At 46.0% G+C, this 27,563-nt stretch overlaps 1 protein-coding gene across 2 annotated transcripts; it reads left to right on the top strand.

The window, feature by feature from the left end:
* Positions 1-8,251: 8,251 nt before the first annotated feature.
* znf219 (zinc finger protein 219) lies at positions 8,252-24,598 on the top strand. 2 transcript variants are annotated; one of them, XM_034105816.2, is made up of 4 exons: positions 8,252-8,385; positions 18,792-21,243; positions 21,669-21,815; positions 23,321-24,598. In XM_034105816.2, exons 1-4 carry the CDS (start codon positions 8,347-8,349, stop codon positions 24,502-24,504), a joined length of 3,822 nt encoding a protein of 1,273 aa, XP_033961707.1. In that variant the 5' UTR covers positions 8,252-8,346; the 3' UTR covers positions 24,505-24,598. The 2 variants fall into 2 exon arrangements, with proteins under 2 accessions (XP_033961707.1, XP_033961708.1); XM_034105817.2 differs by lacking the exon at positions 21,669-21,815.
* Positions 24,599-27,563: the final 2,965 nt, after the last annotated feature.

The following is a 27,563-nucleotide window of genomic DNA, read 5'->3' as shown; positions in this document are numbered from 1 at the left end:
CGTCTCAGAGGGGATTTAAGAGGAGGGGAGACAGACAGACAGACAGACAGACAGACAGACAGACAGACAGACAGACACATAGAGACAGACAGACAGACAGACAGACACATAGAGACAGACAGACACAGGCAGACAGACAGACAGACAGACAGACAGACACATAGAGACAGACAGACACAGACAGACAGACAGACAGACACACACACACACACATAGAGACAGACACAGACACAGACAGACAGACAGACAGACAGACAGACAGACAGACAGACAGACAGACAGACAGACAGACAGACATACAGACAGACACATAGAGACAGACAGACAGACACAGACAGACAGACAGACACATAGAGACAGACAGACACAGACAGACATACAGACAGACACATAGAGACAGACAGACAGACACAGACAGACAGACAGACACATAGAGACAGACAGACACAGACAGACAGACAGACAGACAGACAGACAGACAGACACACACATAGAGACAGACAGACACAGACAGACAGACAGACAGACAGACAGACACATAGACACAGACAGACAGACAGACACACACATAGAGACAGACAGACACAGACAGACAGACAGACAGACAGACAGACAGACACATAGAGACAGACAGACAGACACATAGAGACAGACACATAGAGACAGACAGACAGACAGACAGACAGACACAGACAGACAGACAGACAGACAGACAGACAGACAGACAGACAGACAGACAGACACATAGAGACAGACAGACAGACACAGACAGACAGACACATAGAGACAGACAGACAGACAGACAGACAGACAGACAGACACACACATAGAGACAGACGGACAGACAGACACATAGAGACAGACGGACAGACACAGACAGACAGACAGACAGACAGACACATAGAGACAGACAGACAGACACATAGAGACAGACAGACAGACAGACAGACAGACAGACAGACAGACAGACACATAGAGACAGACGGACAGACAGACACATAGAGACAGACAGACAGACACAGACAGACAGACAGACAGACAGACACATAGAGACAGACAGACAGACACATAGAGACAGACAGACAGACAGACAGACAGACAGACACATAGAGACAGACGGACAGACAGACACATAGAGACAGACGGACAGACACAGACAGACACACGGACGGACGGACTGACAGATAAACAGACAGATAAACATATAGGTGCATTAAGTCAAAGTAGAAGTACCAGAGTGTAGGAATACTTTGTTACAAGTAAAAGTCCTGCATTCAAAATGTTACTCAAGTAAAAGTAGAAAAGTATTAGCATCAAAATATAGTGAAAGTAGCGACAGTAAAAGTAGTCATTGTGCAGATTGGTCAATTTCAGAATAATATATATGATATGTTTAAGTGTTCTGGTGTTAAGCTGGTGAAGGAGCAGCTAGTCTGAATGCCTTAGTAGACTGCAGGGTACAGTAGCTGGTGGATTTACTCCAGGTGGAACTAAAGTCTGATTTAACACTTGATTACATTATTCATCCAAATCTGTAAAGTATCTAAAGGTATTAAAACAATGTAGTGGAGTAAAAGTCCACCATTTACCTCTGAACTGTGGTGGAGAAGAGGTACAAAGTATAAAAGATAGAAATTCTCAAGTAAAGTCCCTCATACTTGTGCTTAAGTAAAATACTTGAGTAAATGTATTTACGTCACACCACTGATGTAGAGGGATAAACTAAACACTATGGAGCAGTGATGTCTCTGAGGGGTTGTCGAGGGTTACGGCCGGCTTGTCGCAGGTTTAACCTCAAAATAAGGCCGGTAACCTCCACAGCCTGAGAGTTGGTGTAATGCGTGGGGTCTTTTTCCCTCTGAGCGCCAGCTGTGCTGCTGCTTCACAAAAAAGCCGAATGATTAGATAACTACAGTGCAGCGCCATATCAAATAGTTCCAGGGATCAAATTCTCTAAAGGAGGGGAGGGCAGTTTGAGTGTGTGTGTGTCCATCTGCGTAGAGAGAGCGGAATGAGAGATAAAGGGGTGGGTGAAGAGGAAAGGAGGGGGGGGGACAGGAAGAAGTGAGGGAGAGAGAAAGGGGACAGGAGACAGTAGGTGGGAATGATGGGAAATGAGCGAGGGCGAAGGGGCAGACAGACAGAGAGGCACAGTCAAGGGGGGAAAACGAGAGGAATAATAGAGAGGGGGGCTTATATAGAAAGAGGGAGACACAAAGTGGAGTTAGAACTTTTTTTTTTTTTAGGGAGAGAACTAAGAGAGGGCCGAGAGAGCTGCAGCGTGGATGCAGGAGAGAGAGAGCGAGCGGGGTAAAAAAAGGGGGGATGTTGACAAAGCAGCGAGACTGTGGCGAACAAAGAGAACGTGAAGAGAATGAGTCGGGGGAAACATCAAAGGGATTTTTCAGGCCCGGTTACCGGGACAACAGACATTTGCATGCGATTAGCTTTTTACATCATATTAAGAAGGGTTAGGGTGAGGGAGGGAGGAGGGGAGGCAGGGAGCTATAGATCATACACACACACACACACTGTATGAGATAGTGGGAGAAAAAAAGGGGAAAGGAAAAGAGGGACGTTGGTCATCTCACGCGGATAAACTGACTTATAGGCAGCCAGCCAAGCGTTCCCTTTGTAAATGAGAGTGCATGTTGGAGGGAGATACAGTAATATGCCGGCACAGACATTTTGGCAGAGGGAGGTCAGAGCAGGCAGTGTGTGTTTCTTTTATTCGATTTGATTTTTGTGGCTGCTTTGAATACAAGTTTGAAGGATTTAAAGCAGTCAGTTTGATAGATTTGCCACCAGCACCATCGCAAACAGATTTAGGGTTTACAGTTTGTGGGCATTACTCTCACGTGTGTCCATATGTTAGCACTCCCCCCCCCCCGAAATATCTTGTTCAACCGCCAATCATTCAATCCAGACTTAAAATATAATACAATTAATCAAAAATAAGTAGTGATCAAGGATTAACCGGACAGAAGTGAATCTGGTCAGATACCGAATACATAGTTCCAGAAGCACTGAAGGATCCAGTTTCTTTACGCGTTGAGACGAATGATCCCTTCTTCAGTTACGTAAAGCATTACATTGGATAAGCAGATTAATGCATTGTCACAAATCTGAAAACCGGTGGTGACATTTCGGAGAGACATTAACACAGCGCCGGCTGAGAATAGATGAAATTAGGGAAAATAACTTACATAGAATTATTATTATTATATACAAAAATGCCACTATCATAAATGCACGTCAGGTGGATTTGTCGTCCAAAATGGATCCAGGTTACAAAATAAACATTTGGTTGTTTGCACACACACAGTGCATATATCACTCTGTCAACAAAAGAAAAAAACACCTCACACACCCCGCCATAATAAAAGCCATTAAACATGTTTCTATGAGCACACACCCTCTGGCGCTTTACACATGTAACATTATCCCTCCTTCCTTTCCTTCCTTCCTTTCCTTCCCTCCTGTCTCTCCGTCAATCCCCTCCCTCATCTCCATCTCTCCCTTCCTATCCATCCATCTTCCTCCCCTCCTCCTCTTCCTCTCCGGCCTTCTCTCTCTCTCTCTCTCTCTCTGAGTGTGTGATGCTTCAGTGCCCTCTGTATTGTGGCTGCATTGTGCCAGTAGGCGTCGCCGCGACAGCCGTTGTCAGGGCAGCATTGTGATGGGGGGGTGATGGTGTGTGTGTGTGTGTGTGTGAGTGGGGGGTGGGGGTGTATTACAGTATCAATACCCTGACACTGCGACAAAAAGGACAGCAGCCGTAGCCACATATCACTCCACCTCTGCACTCCCCCTCCGTCGTCTCCTCCCTCCCTCTTTACTTCCCCCCCCCCCAAAATCAATTCCTCCTCCCCTCCTCTCAATTGATTTCCCACCATATCTCACTGAATATGTACATATTGATCCCCCTCTTCCTCCTCCTCCCTCCCCACTCTTTCTTTCTCTTTTTTGTTTTTACTCAAGGATCTATCAGATTTCACCCCCCCCCCCTCCACCCTAATTTCACTCTCTCCATCACACACACACACACACACACACACACACACACACACACACACACACACACACACACACACACACACACACACACACACACACACACACACACACACACACACACACACACACACACACACACACACACACACACACACACACACACACACACACACACACACACACACACACACTTTCCTCATCTTTCATTTCATCTCCCCTATTCTTTCCCTCTCCTCTGTGCCATCTCTTCTGCCCCCTCCCCTCCCTCCATCACACCTCCCTCCCCGTCTCCCTCCCTCACGGCTGTTTTTTGTTTGTGCGTGTGTGTGTGTGTGTGTGTGTGTGTGTGTGTGTGTGTGTGTGTGTGTGTGTGTGTGTGTGTGTGTGTGTGTGTGTGTGTGTGTGTGTCACAGTCTCACTCACTCTCTGCATATTAATTGGTGCATTTCTGCTGCGGCGGAGAAAACAATCAAAGCGTCAGGGGCGGGTGATGATGCCATTGTGGCAGTCGCAAACACGTACACATATGTAGCACACAAACACAAACAGATAGCGAGGGCACACACACACACACACACACACACACACACACACACACACACACACACACACACACACACACACACAAGGCCGACACACATAAGTTCAGCAGACGGAGAACGTACATGTATGAACCTTTGTACGCACATATAAGCTGCTGACATTCAAAACGGGCCTACACACACACACACACACACACATTGATTTACTATGTACACACACACGGAGACGAGCATGCGCCGCATGTGCCACAGACTTAGTCAGTCACTCTCAGACACACAATGGCAGGCTTACAATGGCTGATCCAGGAGATATGTTCTGCGTCAGCAAAGACATTTGAATTTCCCAGCCAACATTTACCTTCACACGGCGAATCGCATTTAAATATTTTAAAACCCGAGGCCTTGAGGGCAGAAATATTCACACGTACACTTCTTCCATATGTCGGGGAGAAAGGCGCCAAGGCAGAGGTGACATCTAAATACCGTTCAACTGAAGGCCTGTTATTAAAGAGAATGAACGGGAAGTAAACAACTTGTAAAAGGTGAACATTACTGTCGTTACTTAACAGCCTATTCAGCTTTTTGTTCTTCAATTTGTTCACGCTGTAACTCTGTGCAATAAAGGCTGAGAGGTGGTGAAAGAGGCGCGTGGGCTTCACCACTCCACCAGCATCCAGCCCACGTACTGTAGATCTGACTCCACGCTTTGTGTTGGTGTCCTCTGCCCTTACACTGTACAACACAGTACGTCACTTACACGGAGAACAGGATACAAGTGAGCGCCTACGGAGGCCGATAGTAAAAGTCTAATGGGAATGTTTGAGCGTACTTGTTGACAGATGAGTATAGGACGCAACCTCCAAAGCCAGTTAACGTGTTTCCAAAGTCCATATCCATTGTTCCAAAATCGTCTATAAGCATTCGACTAGATTGCAAATCAGATGTAAAGTCGGTGGATAGGACTCAGCCTTGTTGTTAGGCAACACCAGCTCTGAAGAGGTGTTTAGAAAGCAGCTTTTTTTACTCAAGGTCAAGTGTTCGGTTGTTGCACAATCCGTCCCAACCCAGGTTTCCAACATTTGAACACTTGGTCTGATCCTCCTCGCATAGCTTCCTAACAAACGGTGTAACCTTCAACGGCTCAAACTATGATGCTCCTCTACGGTTACAGTACACAAGTGGTTGACGTTGTAAATGTATACACAAAAGTTTGGGGATTGGGTAACAACAAGATCTGTAACATTATGTCCTGAACAGGTTTCCCACCTTCTGCTCCCACCTACCCTGAGCGCTGCTTATTGGTCCGGTGCATCTCCACACTTCAGAATCACTTTCTCTAAGTGTCCTAATATTCCCACGGATGGGTTCACAGGAGCTACTTGAATGTCTGGTTGGTCTCCTACACTAAAGGGGTGCCTTGTGCTTCAAAGGACCGGGGAATGAGACCAGGATGAGTTCCTTTCCATCGTGGGTGCACATATGAGCAGTTGAACATTTCACATCAGCACATGGTCTAAAATGTGAAAGCCTGACTACTGGGTAAAGTTAAAATAACACATGAGGACTACAAGTAAAGTGAAAGGGGTGACTCATAAAGTTCAAACCATAAACATTATCACTGGACTCTGCAGTTCCCCCCCCCCCCCCAGGATATCACATCATCGAAGGCCTTCATGTATAACATCTGCCACGTCTGCCTTTCAAAGATTGGACTACAGCAACTCCTAGTAAGGATGCATATCGTTGACTTTTTTACGATACCGATACCGCTGAACGATACCGATACTCAACCGATACATATCGTGATACTTTGAAAATGTATCATCCCACAATTACTGCCATGAAGCGCTTTACGATATAGTTAACATGTCAAATGAATATTCAATTCAATTGTGGGACTTCTTGAACCTTTTAGTGCTGAACAAACAATGAAAGATACATTAAAAATATGAAGAAAACCGATTATGGAATATCTTTTATAACACCCGCGTGAATAGCACATCTTGTCAGACCGTTATAGCACCGTTATAATTAATGTTAAACCTGAGATTCGACTAGAGAACAAATACATAATAGAATAATGGTCATGAGATCTCGGCATTGCACAAACAAACAAATCTCATCTTTAAAATCAACATTTACCTTCACTGGTGAGAGAAAACAAATCCCATCACAGTTCATATACCTTTCTAGTATTGAACAAACAATGAAAAATACATAAAATATGAAAAAAAACCGATGATGCAATCTAATTTATAACACCCGCCATCACGGGCCACGGACTCACTTTTAAAATTAACTAAAAAAAATATATATATATTTGTTTTAAAGTATCGAAACCGGATCTGATTTCGGTACGGTATACCGTAGCCACCAGTAACCGGTATTTCGGTAACACCGGATACCGGTATGCATCCCTAACTCCTAGGCACATAACATGTTTGGTTTTTTGAGACTGTGATGTTGTCGCAGACTTGGTTGTTTGAGCTATGGAAGCCAAACCAGGTCCAATAAGAAATGAACACTTGTAGTACCTAAGTCTTGAGGGGGTCGTTAAGGCAATTCACCGCTCGCAGCATGCGCCCATAAAGCATTTTCAAGCTAAATAATGCCAAACAACACACGGACAAAGTAAGTGACTACCTGGTGAAGAAAGTCAAATATCTAAAAGCCAAATAAGAAGTTAAAGTAATGAATAATGGACTTAAATACATCAGATCAGAACAATCATTACAATGGAAAGATGATGTCACTCTATGGATTTGTTAAAAAATATGTCATTGGCCTCTCAAACTTTTTGAGGTGATAATTTGCATTTGTTCTACTGCCTAATATTCTAATACAACATTGAAGCTTTTGACAAACTTCCATCATTAAACCACGCCTCGTTTAAAAAGAGGACAAAAATAGGATGACGCAGGGGATGTTTTATGCAAATGGTGTTGATGCGGGTACATGGGTTGGATTAGACGTGCACCTGCTACAACTAAGCCATTGGCAACTGAAAAAAAGTGGGTGCAGCCATGTGTAAAGTGTGTATTATAAGATCACGGTCAATGTGAAACAATGATGCTTACCATGAAGTGGTTTCACTTTAGCAGGCCTACAAAGTCGCATTTCAACTGCATGGCTTTGGAAAGTATTTCTCCAAAGTGATTTCTTTCCCACTGCTGCTATGTTTTGCTGGGGACCCCCTGGAAAACCTCCCTCGGGACTCCCGGTTGTCCCCGGGCCTCATGTTGGGAACCCTTACACTTTCAAATATGTGCACTTTAGTATCATCCCCTCCTGGAAGTGGCCATGTGCTTCCGGGGTTTGCTCTCCACAACATTTAAAGCTGCCTCTTGTCATCACTTTCAACACACTTCAGTTGGTGTGAAACTTTTCCTCTTCTTCTTCTTCTTCTTGGGAGAAAATAGAAAGTCTCTCCAAAGTGTCACCCCAGATGCCATATTTAGGATACAAATGTGAAGGAGATGACAGCGTTGTAAAATGGTGCCTGTGCCGAGATTATAATTAACATTTCCAACCTACATCACTCTCCCTCCCACTTCTCTCCCCTATTCACCCAGTCCTGTACAATAAATGGGAAAAATGCAAGAAGAAAGGAGAGAAAGGGAGAAGGAAAAGAAAGGGAGATGGAGGAGGAGAGTGAGAGAGAGAGGGAGAGAAGAGGGTGACCAAACGGAGGGAGGAGGGAGGGGGGAAACGGCGTATGCTTGTATACAACCCTGATTTCCATTTTTTTCCCAACTCGTAATGTATTTAATTCAAGTGAAACGTAATCATGACGTGTCGTGTCATTAATCTCCTCGCCGCCTCTCCCGTAAGTACACTGAGTCTTTACTTTCAATGTATATCCTATATCTACTTACATTTAATCCACCTCTCTGTTTACATGGACACTTTTATGCATGGTGGCGTGAAACCAAGGGGATGAAACATTTCCTAAATTGTTGAATTTATTTATCGCGACTCTTTTTTCTTTCTTTCCCACACACACATATACGGGATAATGGCCAATATAGTTGTTGCTGTGCTTGTAGCGTGTGTATGCTACGTGTGTGTGAGTGATTGGCATGTCTGTATGTTGTAGACTATGTAATGTATGTAACCGCGCGCTCCGGACCACTTTACGTGTGTGTCATGTATGTTAACCGGCGCGCGTGGCCGACATGCATGTAGCCTACTATAGCCCGTGACATGACAAAAAAAGATCCGGGAAAAATGCACCGTTTCCTCATATAATTCAGAAAACACTCGGTGTAACATTTGGGATAAGTCCATTCGGGGTGTCAAGTCGAAATGAAAATGGTCGCGAGAGCAGGAAAGTCACTCGGAGTGGTTAAAATGTATTTCTTTCTAATTCGCGTAACTTTTAAACCAAGTTGTGTTCGTGTATTTCTATGCAGCGTGAGGGAAACCAGTTGAGAAATTCGGCAGTTTTATGACCTCTTCTTCTATATCCCGTTTTAACCTCTCCCCCCAAAAAAGTAGCTTTTACTTTCTCGGTGCGTAACGGGAGGGATTCTTCGATAAGCCGCAGACATGTTGTCCAGGCGTAAAAGTGGATTTTTGCGTGTTCGCAAGTTGAATCACAAAGCGTAATTTGTGGGTAGATGCGATTAGCCTGACTAATTCTTTTGTTGGACGCACATTAGGCATTGTGTAGCGCATTGTTTTCCAGATAAGCACCGCCACTTTCATTTGGGATGTGCGCAAAAACGCACCCGCGAGCTATAATAGTGTTTTATTTCACCGTATACGTTTGCCCACCTTTTACTACAATGTTTACTACTACCCGTTTAGTTGCCCTAACATCACCTCCTGTGTCTACAAGCTCAGAAAGTAGCAAGTGTGGCACGCAACGCTGCTGCTGTGTGTGTGCAAAATGTTGCCAAAATGCATTCTGGAAAGAGAAGTTACCGGTTTTAAAAAAACGAGGGGTTTTTTGGTCGCTTTTTGGGGACTGGTGTCGGTTTGGGAGATTGGCAGAGGGACTCGAGATGAAATCCATGATGGCACTTTCTTCCTCCCTGCTCGCACACTCGTCTTTTCCCCTCCCTTAATCTTTTGTATAGAAAATTTAAGAACAAAATGGAGCAGGGTAGAGAACGATAGATAGGCTGACATGACACACACGACTTCTCCAAACTACATCTCATTGTTTGTGATCTTTAATCGCGTTTTTTGGACGCGGTTTTGTGCCATCTGCGGACAGCGGTAATCTCATGTTCGCGGAGGGTGTTTATTAGTGCATTGTTTGTTGATGATTATTTATTTCATTAATGTGCCTCCTAATTGAGATGGCCGCGAGAGAGAAGAGGGGAAAGAGCGACTGAAAATGGTTGCACGTTATTGACGCACATCATAGGGGCGAGGAGGAAATTCCTCATGAGATAAGGCGCAGACGTGTCATCTGGGTTGACCAAAGACACTCCTGTCGCCTTTTCCACGTCCAATAGAATATGTTTAGGGATCCTGAGATGCCCTATTTTTAAATCCACCCCTAAATGTCACACTTTGTGAGAGCGTGTGCATAGTGGAAGTAGGTTGACATTGCTGGCTTGTCCTATAAACAGGGATTTAGTGGAGAAGGAGCTTTTTTTTTTAACACACTCTAAATCAAATAAACCTATATGACATCTTTACAAATCTCCTGGGATATCAAAGTGGATATAATATATAGGACAAATAGATAAATATATCCTTTAAATACGTGATTTTGTCCCATTAGAGGGACTTTTTGTAGTTTTTCTAAAATCGAATCCATGTCCAGTCTTACCCACAATCAGATATGAATCCCCTTAATATTAAGAACTATGCAAATCTCCTGGGATTTGAAACCAGATATCATCGATGACACAAATAGAGAAAATGCCACGTATATACTTTTTTAAATAAGTGACTTTCGCCCATTCGAGTGACTTTTTGTAGTTTTCCTAAAATCTAATCCATGTCTAAACCTGTAGAGAATAAGTTAGAGAAGAATCCATCTGCTTTCCCAGAGATGCTTTTACAAAGCCTCCCCTGGAACTCACTGTGCTCTCCACCCTGAAACATGGCCCCATGTTATAAAGACTCTAATGGTTTCCCCTCATTCAGACCCTCTCTCTGCTCAAGTAGTATCCTCCTCCTCCTCCTCCGCCGCCTCCTCCTCCTCCGCCTCCTCCTCCTCCTCCACCTCCTCCGCTTTTGCCACCATCAACGCCACCCTCCTCCCCATCTTTGTACATACTGTACTGTACTTGAGGGCGCACATACACCCCATCCAGGTGGCTCTTGGGGGACGAGATTGTGTGCGAGGGGAGAAAGACACAGAGAGAGTAAAAGGGAGAGGAGTGGAGCACCAATCAAGGCTTCTGATTGATATAATTGGGTCATTAGTGCGCTGCGGGAGAGGCACCTGCTTGCCCTCAGTTAGGGAGAAGCTACAGCATTGTGACATTTTGAGACGGCTGAGAGTTCTGCTGCCTGCTCGGGATTAGAGTGTATTTAGAGCATTAGGGCCTTACTTAAATAGTCCGCCACTTGTGCCACTTGTATCGAGTTTGAAGACCAACCTGATTGGTACAATGAACAGGTAGATCTCTCAGCTCCACTGGCTGGAATTAAAGGGGAGCAGGGCGAGCTAAGCGGGTCACAGCGGCGGCAAAGGAGCCCGTTGTGGTTTGAAACAGCAGGTGGACGGAAGAAATAGAGCCGCGGTGGTGTGATTTGACGAGAGCGGAAGGAGAGGTTAGTAGAGAAGCGTAATAAGGCGTCCCGTGTCAAACCTGCTTTCTACCTCTACATGCGGACAAGCCGTGTAACTTCCTGAAAACAACGATCTGACAAAAACCAAGTGGCCAAGTCCGAGAAACTGGGAAGTAAAGTGCTTTAAAAGCTACCTTTCTTTCATTTAGACTTTTTTGGGCACTTTTCACCGAAAGCAACACGACTAAAGTTCCTCCAAAAGTCCGCGTCATTTCCCCCGTACGATTATTGCCCCCCTGGCATGTGAACGCTTTTTGAACACTTTCCAACGTCCCCAGACATCCCAAAGTAGTTATTTTTTAAGTATAACCACACCTTCAATCCCCCTGACAGAGAAAACCCAGAGCTGCTGGTGGACAGAAAAGTAATCCCCAACGTCTACCGTCATCGATTAATCCCTTTTGATTGACACCCGCGTATACTGTGTGTATATAAATAAATAAAAGTGTAATTGCATGTACATGTAGGGAGGTGTTACGAAGAAAGAGAACACATGCTCTGCATATTTCCCCTGGGTGAGCAAGGAATCAACCTGCATTAACCGTTTCTATTTTGCTCAATAGGTGAACACGTGTCGGATATAGGGGATACACTTATTCCACAAGGAGGTCACGGTGTAGGGTCAGCTTCCCAGGGGATTATGGGTAGTCTGCATCGTGCTCAAGGACAAGGGTTGTATCACATATAGACGATTTGACAGTTTTAAGGACATATTTGGATTTTTGATTGGACATAAAAGGAAGGCTTTTGTTTCGCCCGCACGATTGGCACTACTTCCTCTCAGCCCCTGCAGGTGCATTAAGTGTGCCTTTTTAAAAGAAAACATCCGCTCGTTTGGTTATGACATGTGCATGCTCCGAACCGATTACTTCTGTCTTAAGTCCTGCGTCCTGTAACCCAGAGTCAGTCTGCGTGACTCGGAGCGACAGCCTTCGTTTCTCTGCAGAGGCGCTGTGATGTTTCCTCCGTTCACCTTCTCAGATCTGGCGACCGTGGAGTCGCTCTCACTACGGTGCTTTAGCGACTGCGGGGAAAGCGATCGGCTCGTGTTCTCCGCTGCGGGAGGACTTCATTCAGAAAGAGCAACAGCTTGAGAGGAGATAGAAGCGTCGAGGGTAAGGATAGGGAGGAATGAGCAGTCGGATAGTGGCAAATAAACAGAAGGAAGTGGCAAATAAAAGTGTTCCCATCCACCTTTTCCTGTAGTGTCGCTACTGGATTCCTCAATCTGGCAACATGTGAATATTGAGAGGGTAATTTATCATTTCCACAACTTTCCCTTCATAAAATACCCAAAGATTGTCAATACATCGGCCTTTTAAGGACACTTGTACCCTCAAGCACCAATCATAGTTACATTTTAAGGGCAGGACTGAGCTCTGATGGCAATTTCACTTTCACTTTCAGACCCAAAGACACACAGACGTTGCTGCACTCCACTCATATCTGTACAGTAAGTGGTGGAGGCACGGTGGGAGACTTCCCCCCTTATCACTGCTGAAGGCGAGCGAGGGGGAGAGCGCGAGCCACACAAAGTTTGAGCGAAGCCGGGAGTGAAGCAGGGGGTTCAGGGAAAGGTGAAGTTAAGGAAATGAATACCGTCTGCGGGGGAAGTTCGCCCCGTGACCACGCGATAAAAACCACAGCACCAAATTATACTGTGCCACACAGCGAGCCGACTTCCCCCTCTCGTCCTCCCTCCGTCGCTCACCCTCTCTTTCATATATTTTATTTGTGGTCAGTCTCTCATACTCCCGCTTATCCCCGAAGGACACCTAACCTCGCACACGCTTCCTCACTTGGGAGATCAAGTACAGCTGGAGGAAAGGTACACTTTATGGACTGAAGTCCGCGCGGAAACACATGCACCTGATAGACGGTTTACTGTATGCCCTGCGGCGGAGGCCCGAGACCTGGGATGCCTATTGTTAGATGAGTAGATGTCCAACACACACAGATAAGAACGTAAAGGTAGTCGGTGTATACCCTGTGTATCTGTTATGAGCCCCTCGCCTGTTCTTCAGGCCGCCAAAGGGACCACAACATAAATAACCGGGTGATTAACAAGGTCTGAAAGAAGGAAACGCATTTATGCCACAGAAGTCTGTCTGCTTCTTCTCAAATCTTTGCTTTGCTTGTGAAATACTGCAGTCCTTCTGAAACTATAAACACTATTAAAACTAGAACAGCCCTCGCCGAGCGCATACCTCCACGAAGGCCACCGGTGCATTCAAAGGCCCCTCGTATGGTTCATCAAGGTGGAACGCCATTAGTCGGTCTGCCTTTCATGAGCTTCAAGTCGGGATGAGGATTAAAAATGGACGCTCTGAAGATGTAGCTTATTGATTACTGGTCGTTTTCCCCAAACTAAGGGGTGAACTCTCCCAATCGGGAAGTCACTCTTCTGATTATTCAAGCAGCCAATGAAGGCAGCGACGATGCACCATCTTGCAATGTTAATTAAAGTTGAACCTGCTATGTGTGTCAGCCTCGTGCTTCAGACGTGCTGTACCCTTCCACGAGTTTAATACAAATCAGACCAGTTGTTTCTCTGTAACCCCGCTGACTCGCAGACATCGACACCGAGCTGAACACAAACCTCCCAGGCAGAGGTAATAACTATTACAATGGAAAAACAAAGAAAGGCAAATCACACTTCGAAGAGCCCGCAGACTTAATTATGCAAACTGTGACAAGTTGTTGCGAGTAGGTATTGCTCGGCTATAAAAGCTAACAAGCCAAAAGAAATGTACGGGCAACAGACACACTCCGAAACACTCATTCATGTAAAGATGAGCAGATGTACACACACACACACACACACACACACACACACACACACACACACACACACACACACACACACACACACACACACACACACACACACACACACACACACACACACACACACACACACACACACACACACACACACACACACACACACACACACACACACCATGTATACATCACTTCAGGGGACATTACATTGACTTACATGCATTTCCTGAAGACTTATCCTAACCTTAACCATAACCAACACATTACCCTTAACCTTACCCTAACCCTTACCCTAACCCTAACCAAGTCTTCACCCTAAAATTAATGACCCCCCTCATGGGGACCTCCAATGTGTCCCCATAAGGGAGGCGAGTCCCCACAACGTGACTGTGTAAACAGATTTAGGTCCCCACAAGTATAGTAATACTAGGCCACACACACACACACACACACACATGGTTAAAAACACTAAGTGAAAGGCAATCACACCCTAACATTACAATTATGAAGTGTAGCGTTCCGGCGTGTACAGACATGCAGCACCTTCACAATAAAACCATTCCGCTCGGTGGATATTTACACAATGACATCGAAACCCCCCAAAAATAAACTTGTCTGAACATATTGTGCTCGTACTCCCTCTGCAACTATTTATCGAGGATGTGATGTACACTATGACTCAGCAAACTCCCCCCTTGCTGTCCCTTCTCTCACACACACACACACACACACACACACACACACACACACACACACACACACACACACACACACACACACACACACACACACACACACACACACACACACACACACACACATACACACACACACACACACACACACACGCACACACACGCAACAAGCCAAAAGAAATGTACGGGCAACAGACACACTCCGAAACACTCATTCATGTAAAGCCGAGCAGATGTACTCACACACACACACACACACACACACACACACACACACACACACACACACACACACACACACACACACACACACACACACACACACACACACACACACACACACACGCACGCACGCACACACACACCTTTTGACATAGGAGTAGTCATCAGCCTTTCTAATGTGATGTTGGGCGGGCGGAGAAAGAGAAAGTTGGCATGTTGACCCCCGTTATAAAAACCAATTTGCAGTCAAGTTAATTCGGCTCTTTAACATCAGTTATCTTCGAGCCCACAGAGATACACCGCAATTACCGTAATGACAACATCACGGCAACGCTCAACGCAACGAGGATGTGCTTTTAAGCTGTTATTACCGTGTGAATGGCAGCGCTGCTACGCTGCTGCACCGACGCCGCACATGGCAGGGTCAAAGGAGAAGAAGAGGAAGAAAGCAAGAGAAATACATCCATCGTTCAAGTCCGCTTTTTGTGCAGACATGCGAAGGAATAATACCGTTTTGAGCCTCTTGCATATTTGTATTTGATCTAACCTTTATTTAACCAGATATCAGAATCTAATTGCAATGCTGACCGGGCCAAGAAGGCAGCAGCGTCACACATAACACAACGTGTAAAATACAGAGAACAGAACTAAGAAAACAAAAGAGGAAAAAGCAGCCGCTACATTGAGCACATGGTGGAAAGGAGCTTTTAGGAGTCTGAACATTCTTAACTGATGCAACAAATAACCAAACATGGATGTGGAGAAACTGTGACGGACACGTGTCACTATTTCTGACATTTCAGCTCACATCAAAACGGAAAATAATGACCCAAATTTAATTCGATGAACATCTTTAAAAGAAATCTGATCCTTTCGCATCACCTCTGACATCCTTTAAAGATGAGACCTTGTGGAGCTCTTGCACAAACCATGTCTGTGCATATTCAAGTATGTAAAAATGGCAGACGTGGAATGCGTTTGTTTGTGATGCCGACGGTTGTGTCTCGCAGCGTTCCTCACTGCGGTTCGTTAGCACCTGGGCTTCACGTGCGTCTGCTCCGCCTGATTCCGATCTGACTTCTGTCCCTCAGCCGCCCCGACCCCTTCTCCCATCGCTGCACCGTATCTCCCTCTCTCCATCTATCCTCATGTTCCTTATTGGCGTGGCCGGGCCGGTGGCTGACGGGCGGCAGCCTCCGTCACGGTGGAACAATGCATTGTGATGCTGATATTCATATGATAATGCCATCAGACTTAACACTGCCGCAGATACACTTAGAGACTCCCCCTTTTCTCCCTCTGTCCCCCTTCTGTATCTCATCCTGTCTGAACGATGCACGGACATGAATGTGTTGCTTTTCAAATCTGTTGTTCTCTCATGTTGCTGCCACTCCACCACTCTAATGTGTCTCCCATTCTCTGTCTCTTTGCCCTTTCTTTCTTCCCCCTTTCCCCTCAACACCCCGCTGGCAATCGCATTAAATCATGTTCATTCACATGGCTTCTTACAATGTTTTTTTTTAACGCTGCCCAGTTTTCAACTGCACTGAGCGTTTCTCTCCGTCTCTCCCTTTCTTTCTTTCTTTCTCTCTGTCTGCCTCCTTTCTCATTTTTGCTCTTCGCCATGTTGGCAGGGCCCAATCTACCAGCTGATATCAGCATTCCCTGGCACTCCGCCAACTGGCAACACTGCAGGAGAGAAAGAAAGAGAGAGGGAGAGAATGAAAGAAAATTAGTGAATAATAGACGGAGCGAGGGAGGGAGGGAGGGAGGGAGAGAATGAGAGGGGGATGGGAGGAGTGTAAATCGGGGTAAAGAAAGGCAGAGGGGAAAGGAAGACAGGGACAGAAAGAACAATAATGGTGGATTAAGAAAAGGACTGTTTGTGTGTGTGTGTGTGTGTGTGTGTGTGTGTGTGTGTGTGTGTGTGTGTGTGTGTGTGTGTGTGTGTGTGTGTGTGTGTGTGTGTGTGTGATTGATACGGTGTGATATCCCTGTGAGTCATAGCTGAGCTAAAATGTCAACTGGCTACATGAGAAATCTCTTTGTCATCCAGGCTCAGACCAACACACACACACACACACACACACACACACACACAGATCCAACTGATCAGATAAACACACATGTGGCCAAACCGCTGCATATATACGGGCGACACACCTGCGTGCGCAGATGTTCCATCGCCTCTTCAGCAATGATTGATGACCTTTTGTGTTGGTGTGGGAGCCTCTGCCGCTCCTCCGCGAACCACCGAATGATGGACCGAAACAGCCGACGTGCATAAATCCAGTCCAACTGATGCAAACTGCTGTGCGCTGGAAATGTGTGGGGCGTGTACGAGCCTGCGTGCCAGAATGCTTGTGTGTTCAATATGCTGTATATCACACTTTACATTCGGCTGACTCTGTAATGTGGGGTGACGGCTGCAGTGCCGGCAACACAACAGCAGAATACGCTCGCATGTGTACATTGCTCAAAGAAGAAAGCATGACGAAGCAGCGTCCGGGCGCCACACACAGGCCGTACATTTAACAATATTGTCGTGCCTGATGGTGTGTGGACAGTCGTGATTTGAGCAACCAGCTGCTACTGTTGGAGTGCACAGGAAGGGTGTGTGGGGAAGTCAAAACATCGCGCGCCCATCCTGTTTGGGACAGTCCATGTCCTGCGCTGGTGGTGCCCTTAACTCCTAAGCTCACACACACACAGATACACGCCGATGCACATTCACACTCCGACTAATCATCCCATATGTGCGAACAGTATGCCGCCCGTGCATCGTCGACCCATGCAGCAGGCAGAACAGGTGCACACCTGTTACACAGGCATGCGTACACCTACGCAGACTCGGGAGCACGTGGAGATCAAAGACAGATTTGCTTTGTACTTAGCATGCATTAAAACGTATGGAAGACCCCGCCGTCGTGGGTGCTTCTGATTACCTGCTCTCCATTCATGATGGATACATTCAGAGACTCGCATTCATCCCGTTGGACGAAGCTGCTACCTGCAGTCCAACGCTCATCATATCAGATTTGCAGCTGCATTGACCCTGATATTATTAACTCAGTCCAATCCAGTCTTTAGTTAGATAATGGCTTCGGTAATGTGTTTGAAGCTATTTAATTTCAAGTTTCACGGTACACCTGGAGTACTGCCATTTTTATCGCTATCTCCGACTTTTATTTTTGTACTCTATTTTATATTTTATTTTTTTATTTCTTATTATTATTACAATTATTTGTCTTTTATTATCTCAAAGCGTATCAGTATCCCTTGTTGTGAAGCACTTCGAGATTTGTCTTGGCAGATGAGAAGCTCTATATAAATTAAATATATTATTATTATTATTAAAATATATTATTAAGTTAGACTTTTGATTGCAAATAACTAACTTATCCTCCTGACGTCTTCATTTATTTTTTTGCTTGCTTTTTGTCCCCAGAATATTAAAGGAAGAGGCTGCCCCAGAGGTGCGTCCCCCTTCAGCTTAGACCCTAAAGAATGGCATAACATCTCACACACTTCTGGTAATATTACCTACACGCCTGCAGACAAGAGAACCTGTTATGCAAACGATTAGCATTTTAATATGTCTACTTTGTGGCAGTTTTCCAGTCCTGGTCAAGGTCAATGTTACAGCTAAAGATAATTATGCACAACATGCAAATTGAACCTTTTCCTCCAGGTTTCTTAAGTTGTTACGCCTCTTAAGTCATCAGTTCCACTCACTATCTGCCTCTCTCCTTCTCTCTGTGTTTTGTACTGATAGAGGATGGATTCCCCGCCCGAGTGTGTGTTGTCTCTTTCATGTGAGCAGCCCCAGTCTCCTCCAACGTTGCCATCCCTCGACCACAGCCCCCAGGCGCCTTTTCCTCACACCCAGCTCTCGCTACCTGACAGCCCCCTCGTGCTGCCCATTCACAGCCCTGAACTCTCCCCGCAGAGCCCAGACAGCACGCCGTATTTCCCCCTCTCTCCCTTTCCCCTCCTCGAGGACACCAACAACAACCACCACCACGATGTCGATGAAGAAGACGACGACGACGAGGAAGGGCAGGATGGAGTTCCTCCGTCCCCAGTGGCTCTGTTCCCAGGAGGAAGGGGACAGGAAGCTGGTTGCAGCCCGACTCTGGACTCCTCTCCGCCGGACACACTTTTAGCGCCACTCCTCGGGTTCGGAGCCCTGGAGCTGGCCCTATCGTCTGGGCAGAGTGGACACTGCAACGACGAGCTAGACCTCCAGCTGTTCCAGAAAGATACCGTCACCAAGGCGATACCTGGAGTGGGAGGGGCTTCGCCGGGGCCTGCGCTCAGGTTTCCCTGTCATGTGTGTGGAAAGAGGTTCAGATTCCAAAGCATTTTGTCTCTTCATGCTCGAGCTCACAGCCTGGACAGAGACCGCCGAGCCACAGCTCTGTACAAGACCGGAGTCCCTTCAGCCCCCCTGAAGCAGCACCTAAAGATCCAACAGAACCACAAAGACTTAATGAAGAATCACCGGAGTCAGCCTAACCAGCGTACACTGCCAGGGACGCTCATGCGACATCTCACTGAAGACGAGGATGTTGATGGTGACGTCAAAGGTCTAGATGACAACCTACAGAACCCACACTTCCTACTGGATGACAGCACACCGTTGACCCCTCCACTCACAGAGGACCCTGTGTCTGTGACCCCTCCCTATTCTTCTACCATCGGGGAAGGAGTGTCTAATCCTACGGCGCCGGCGTTTCGCTGCCATGCCTGCAAAGGGAAATTCCGCACAGCTTCAGAGTTGGCGCGCCACGTCCGCATTCTCCACAACCCGTATAAATGCACTCTTTGTCCTTTCTCTGCCAGTCAAGAAGAGAGCCTGGCATTTCACTTGCAGGAGTGCCACCCTTCCCCCGAGGTACCTGCTCTGCCACTGTCTTTTAATTCCAGGCCGGTCATTGCCACCCCTGATACTCCCGTGCCCACGCCCACCCATACCCCAGCCCCAGCCCCGAGTACCCAGCCGGTGACAGTGGTAGTTACAGCGGCAGCTACAGCGGCAGCTACAGCGGCAGCTACAGCGGCTGCATCCCCCACACTGCCGGCGTTTCGCTGTGAGGTTTGCGGGCAGCGGTTTACCCAGTCTTGGTTCCTGAAGGGACACATGCGAAAGCACAAGGACTCCTTGGACCATAAGTGCCAGGTATGTGGCCGCGGCTTCAAAGAACCTTGGTTTCTCAAAAACCACATGAAAGTACATCTCAACAAGCTTGGGCTGAAAGCCGGGCTAGGAACCCTCGGGGGAGCTGGGGTCGCCGAGCAGCAAGCCAAAGGCTCTGTTAGTAACCAATCCCTCAACGCCCTCTATTCAAGCCTTCTTCTGGCCCAGCAGAGAGGAGGTAGAGGTGGACAAGGAAGAGAAACCGGAGGCAGAATGGGGATGGGCTCGAGCAAGTCAGCCATCCTGGGCTACCTTGGATTGCCTAACGATGGCAGTGGGGCCAGCTGCATGGAGAGACTTCAAGCAGTGGCTCAGGTGGCAGAGATGGGAAACGGTGGTGGCGGCGGCGGCATCGGTGGCTCAGGAGTGGGGGACCAAGGAAGAGGAGGAGGGTCAACTAGAGGAGGGGGCACAGGTGAAATTACCGCATCCATTTCAGAAGGAGGGGACCAGGCAACTTGGTGGCAGCTGGTGGCTCGCAGCCTGGCAGTCGCTCAGCAGCAGCAGCAGCAGCAGCAGCAACAGCAGCAACAACAGCAGCAGCAACAGCAGCAGCAGCAGCAGCAGCAGCAGCAACAGCAGCAGCAGCAGCAGCAGAGGCCCCAGCAGCGAGGCCAGCAGCAACGAGGCCAGGGTCGCGGCTCCGTGATCACTGAAGCCGACCAAGTCAGGGCATACCTTGGAGGCCTGGAGCCAAGAGAAGAGTCTGGCGGAGCAGGAGGGCCATGGGAATGCCCAGACTGTGGAAAGCTCTTCCGCAGCCTGCAGCAGGTGGTGGTTCATGCTCGCGTTCACACCCAGAGGCCCCTGAAAGGAGGAGGCGGCGGCGAAGAGGAGGGGAACAGTAGTCGTAGAGGAGCGGGGCTTGGAAGAGGAGGAGGCGGCAGCGAAATGAGACAGGAGTCCCAGCTACACGGTGGTGGATCCCAACAAACTGGAGGAGGGAGACAGGAATCAAAACTGCACAGTGGTGGATCGCAAGCAGAAGCAGCAACGGGGTTTCACTCCGTCATCTCAACCTTCAAAGGTACAATCACACGCGCCTTTCTGTACTTCTGGGTTGTGTTTGTTTGCTTCTCACATGCATGTATATAGTGCATACGGAAACACTCTTAAAAATATAATATCCAACAAAAAACACCCGAAAATAAAAACTTTTTTTTTTTTTTTTTTTTAAACTATTATACGTCAAGATAAATATAGATATACCAAAAAACAACGTAAAATAATCAAATTAAATATGTGCAGTATTGTTATGAAAAGTGAAAAGCTGTACAGATATTAAGAGAGGTAGCTTGTGCAGAACTGGCAACACATAAATAAAAACAAGATACTGTTTGCAGAACGATGGTGTTATTATCACAGAAGTGTATTATTTCTATACTGTAAATAGAAGCTCTCATAGAGGCCCTTCCCAACAGCTGTTATCTTTACATTTTTCTCAACTTACAGGAGAAAATGGCATGACAGCAGTCTCCTCCATACCGTCAGTTCCCAGCAGGGAGCGAGTGCGTGGTAGAGGGATAAAAGACTGCCCCTACTGTGGTAAAGCCTTCCGCTCTTCACACCATCTCAAAGTGCACCTGAGAGTTCACACAGGTGAGAAACTGCTGTGAGTTTAACAAACCACATCTATTTATTTTAACCTTTAGAACAATCCCTGGAAAGGTTTCAGTTTAGCAGCTCCACCTTTTTTCTTTTTTAAAACGCGTTCACCCCAGAGAGCTGGCCAGTGCTAATGATAGCGCTCTACTGCAGGCGACCGAGCAGCCCCCAATGGAGCAACTCCTGGTTAACTGCCTTGCTCGAGAGTCAAGAGTATATCGATAGTCGTTTTTGAGGAAAAGTCGAGCCACTCCAGGGATTAGATTTGGTTAAATCTCAGTAAAATAGAAATCACAGCACCACAGAGAAAGGAAGAGTAGTCTCAAGTAAGTTGTGCAACCTTCTTTTGGCTTGGCAAAACCTTTTTGTATTTTTACGTTAAATACGTATTTTCGCATTTTTGGAAGCAAGTCAATCTGTAGTTCTTTAATTTACTTCAAATTATTAAAAAGATATTCTGACAGTAGGACGGACGCACAGGCAATCCAACAGACACCAAAAGGCCTTTTCAATACTAAATAATAAATAATACATTTCTGGTGATAAGTGAGTAGGACATTAAGAACATTGGGAACTCTCACAGCACTCACGCACACTCTTAATTAATGATCCATATTCATAAGACTTTATCAGCATCAGTCATTGCCATTTTCTATTATGTGCGTTCCTCGCGTGATGTATTTGATCAAAATAAAGACCCCTCTTCTATTTTCTGACAAGCCACCCATCTCCAGCAACTGGAGCACGTCCAAGTCTTTCCAGCGAAGACGGCGCCCAAAAAGCATTCAGTCAAATCTATTTAGTACTGTCATTATGAATAATCGTCTATCGCTGACATGTCAGATCACAGATGTATTATTCATGATAGCATACAGCTCCTTTTCTCCTGCACTATTGCTTCTCGTGCCATCGAGTGGTTACCACGTGGTCAGTCGTTTAAGTGAACGCATCAAATTATAATAATACTCTTGATATTACCGTCCTCTTGAGATTATTGCCCCTCGAGATTCTTCTCCCATTTCTTTTTTTATCGACAAAATCAGACATTTCATATTTGTGCATGCACATCTGCATTCATCAAAAGGCCTTTGTTTTTTTTCTTGGGAATGAGATAATTTACGTTTCCTGCTGTCGATTAGCCTCCAGCATGATGCCCCCTCCTCTTTATCTCTCCCAGCCATGCCATTTGTAATCAGTGATGAAATACTGCCATCTCCCTTTCAAATGTGTCACTGCATCTCCTGTTCACCACTGTTTAAAGAACCATGCCAGTTATTGTGTGAGTTACTGCTCGTGTTTTAAATTGTAATATTTTCAAAAACACTTATTTTTTATTTATTACTTTTTTTTTACTTTTTTTTTTTTTTTACTTATTACTTATTTGTCGTTATCGAGCCGAAACATTATCAAGTTAAGGGTCACCTAGATTTGATACTAAGTGTGTGTGAAAATCCAATACCATTTCCCGAATCTTGTATTGTCCATCTTCTTCTCTTCAGGTGAGAGACCCTACAAATGTCCCCACTGTGACTACGCGGGTACCCAGTCGGGCTCCTTGAAGTACCACCTCCAGCGGCACCACAGGGAGCAACGCAACGCCCTGTCGGCCTCCTCCAACTCCTCCTCCAACTCCTCCTCCAGTGGCCTCGCCTCCACTCTCAACAGTCTGACCTCTGGGTCCTCAGGGCAGCCCAAGCAGCGCCGATCCCACCTCAACCACGGTCCCGTTAACCGGGGTCCGACCGACAACGCCTCCCCAACGCCCAGCCAGCAGTCCTGGCTCCTGGGGCTTCCAGACCAGCACGACCACAGGAAGGCCTTGGCGGCTCTGAGGGATGTCGACTTGGAGACACAGTACCGGTATCTTTCTGGGGTGATGGGAGCTCTTTACCAAGGTGGAATGGAAGGAGGCTGGATCAGGGAGTCTCCACCACCAAAAGCCCCTAAAGTGTCCCGTCGTAAGCCCCTCACTACAAGCCGAATGGTCCAACCGTCAAATGACAAGGAAGGGCCTGCGCCTTCAACTCATGAGGGCGGGTTCGAACCACTGGATCTGTCTCGTCGGCCATCACCGGGCCTCGGAGGCATGGAGGAAGATGGAGTCGTGAGCGTAGGGGAGGGAGGGGTTGGTGTGGATGGAGGAGATAGTTCATCCGGGGTCAAACTGAGCCAGTGTTTGTTCTGCCCTTTCCGAACGTCCTCAGCCGAGCTCATGGCCATGCACCTCCAGGTGAACCACACCAGTAAGTCCAGGCGCAAACGAGCCCCGACCACCATCTTGAATGACGACGGAGCCCTAAAGGCCGCCAAGCCCAGGGTGGAACAGTCCAATCTGGACTCTCTGACAATATGGAGGAACGCAACCGAGTCCGGGGCCCCCCTGGAGGAATGGTCCTCAATGAATACCAAGGCCTTGAACGGGAACACAAAAGACCATCCGAACAGCACGCTTGAGCACCCGGATGCGGCCCCAAGATCCAAGAAAGGAAGACGCGATCTGGCACTCAAGGGTAAGGTCGAGGATGATGATGATGATGATGAAGAGGAGGAGTTGGAGGATCATTTGGAGAACAGCAGTGCGGAGGATTCGGAGGACCAGGATCTGAGGATGTCCCTCGCTCTTTCCCCAGCGCTCAGCTCCAGCCACATGGTGGGAGAGGAGGAGAGCATCTTAACAGATTAAAGTGCTTCGGGGTGAAACCATCACAATTGGAGAGTTCAATGTTTCTCAACCACATGTTACGGAGAGTGAACGAAGGGCAGGTAGCTTCTCCTGGGGTTTCGAACAGGACAGACGGAAACATCACATCTTCCCTTCGACGTCACTCTTCAACTTCACTTCTGACAGTGTGGCCAACTTCCCGTACGAAAGAGCTTGGAAGCACTCTTTCAGGGTGTTGTCGGCCACTTTTTCCATTTTTCTTCGAACTTCTCTCCAAGATGGCTGATTTTTCAGATGTTCGCCTATTTGATCAGTTAAAGAACCATGCATAAGGTTTAGCGCATCATTCCACACGCATTTATTTTACATTAATAACGGACTGTTACCCGAAGACTACTATACTGATCGTGCTGACGCCAGCTGTGAAGAGTTGCTCTCCTGACTGACCACTGAACAGTTTGAAACGGTCCTCCTCAATATGTTGTTGAGTCGAGGAATGTTCAAGCTGTTAACCTCAGCTAAGCTATTTGGTATTATTTTAAGGCATGAGGTTAACTATTGGAGGCAGCGTGCTTTCCCTCAACTATATATCACTGCCTCGTTTGTCTGAAAAGTGTTTCTATATGATTGTCCTAAAGAAAAACAGAAAGAAACGTTTGTAATATTTTTTCTTGTATGAGTTAGTGCCTGTTCATGTGCGTTGTTGAGAGTCTCTGGTATTCCTGCACATCGAGGCTCTGATAGGTCATTTTATCTGAATATACAGTTTAAAACAATTTAAGTACAGTATATTTGTTAAAAGTGGTTCTAGGGTGTTGTGAATAGTTCAGTTGTTAAAGAAATGCTACATCGCGGCGTCATGTCCTTGACACAGACGTTTGTGGCTCAGCTTGAAAATAGAATAAAACATTGGTCATAGACTGAGCGATAAAAAGGGTCACAGTTCAACATTCAGTGTTTACAGCAGTCGGTAGGCAACATAGATGCGTGGACAAGAACAAAAATAAGAGCGGATGTCTATTTGAGGGCCGAAGGGACGTCGCCCGAGCCCCCGAACACAATCAACGGACACACCCTAAAGAGACAGAGACTTTACAACTGTGTCGAAAAAGAAACAATTTCTCCATAGGAGAGGAGATACAAGGTAGGGAACGAGACAGACAGCAGTACCCCTGCAAAGCAGGACTTAATCTGAGAAACAAACTGTACTCTTGAGGGTTTGGTGTCTTTTAGACGAGTAGATACCCTCTCTTCTTTTTTATAAGAAAAGAAAATGGTAGGAGTAATTATTAAAACACTAACACATGCATAGACATCCCAGTAGAATATGTGTAGCTTTTGTAAAGTCAAGAAAAAAAGCAGACTTTTGTTTATTTTCATTTCGAGATGCTTACAGAAAAAGGTTATCAATATAGGTAATATTGATTATAATGTTTGTGAGCTAAGACTAGTTGGAATGTCTATACAGAGCACTGTGCAAGGTTTCAGTTCCCAAAGTAGTTGTTTTTATTTTTGACTTTATCGATAGACCAAACGTTTTTTCAATGGAAGCTGTCACTTTCTGTTGTTGTTTGCAATGTGTAAAGCCGTGGTTTCGATAGATTTACCCCATCGATTAGTCAAGCTCAGTCAATCCGTGTCCTAAATATCCAACCGTTGAACTGGTTGTTAAATAAAGTTCACGTTCAAAATACATCACTGTTTGGGTGAACATCAACCCATCGACTGCTATTAAGGAAACCGATCCGTTATCGTGAGTTGTTGTGTTCTGAAGGTATATTTAAGAAAAAAGACTCAGTAATACCCCCTCACGCTGGTTACTATTTATCCACGTAGACTACTTGTTGATGGGGTTTCTATGGTTGCAACCACTCCTTAATGTGCATCAATGTGTTTAAGTTCCTTTTCTAGAGCACCTTATGAGTTTTGTAGTGAAAGTCCCTTCGTGGTGTCTCCTTAACAACTACTGTCAATGCCATCGTGCCTTCTGTTTCAAGCACTTCCTGGTGTATTTTGTAAAACTCACCAAAAGCACTTAGCCTATATCTACACACTCTTTCTTCCTCTCCGTCTCTGTCCTTCCACCTCCCCTCATTTCTCTTCCTCTTCATCACATCCGCTCACCTCCTTAATCTTTTTCTCGTGTCTGTACCTCTTGGCCCCTCTCTCTCCTGGGGGGGGGGGGGGGGGCTGTTTTCATACATGATGTCTCTCTACTGTTCGGGCCCGATCGGCCTTAAACAAGGTCACTCGGCCTTATTACAATCTAGCATGGCTAGACTCTTGAAAATAATAGACTACCTAACCTTTAGACGAGTAAATTGTAGATGTAGGGTTAGACTTTTGGTCTTAATACTAACCCTTTGTAAACCAAAGCCCAAGTCTATTATATTTAATCTCTTAAAAAGGTGCCAAAACATGTCCTAAAGTGACACTAAAGCAACTTGAAAAACGAAATAATTCACTTTCTTTCTTCAACCTGTCCTCCTTTCTGTCGTGCTTGCTCTTCCTCCCTGTCGCTCTCTTGTCCGTAAACTGTCTAAATCTCTAGCACCACTTGAAGGTGACGTGTACTATCTGGTATTGAGGCCTTTATTAGATTTTTATTTCCGTTTGTGTGGTGTTTGTTCAATGCCGTTGAGATGGAAAAATGCTCTTCTTATAATGATAATTATTATTGTTTTGGCATTATGGTTAAAAAAAAAAAAAAACGAAGAAAAAAAACAAACAAGAGAAATGTGTTGTTGAATGTTGTACAGATAGCACTAGAGATGTTGTGTTTTTTTAAAGAGAGCACAAACCCGAGTGGTGGTCCCTTCCGCTCCTCCCACCGGCAAATGGGAATAAAACAGCCTGCCAATCAATCTCTAATGACGACAATGTCCGCGTCAAAAGAAAACCTTTTTGTCCAAGTAGCGCTTTTCTCTGGAGGTTTGAATGTAAACAGCCTTTGACTCGAACTCCATTCCCAAATTTCTTGCACAAAAAAAAAATGCTTTTTGAAAGACTAAAGCAGCACGAGCCAAGTTTTACTCTTGAAGATATAGTTTGATTTCAGAGACTATTTTGCCTATTTACTA

Source organism: Pseudochaenichthys georgianus, chromosome 18 (genome assembly GCF_902827115.2).
Source record: "Pseudochaenichthys georgianus chromosome 18, fPseGeo1.2, whole genome shotgun sequence".
Lineage (NCBI taxonomy): Eukaryota > Metazoa > Chordata > Actinopteri > Perciformes > Channichthyidae > Pseudochaenichthys > Pseudochaenichthys georgianus.
This window is presented reverse-complemented; position numbering and strand designations above follow the sequence as displayed.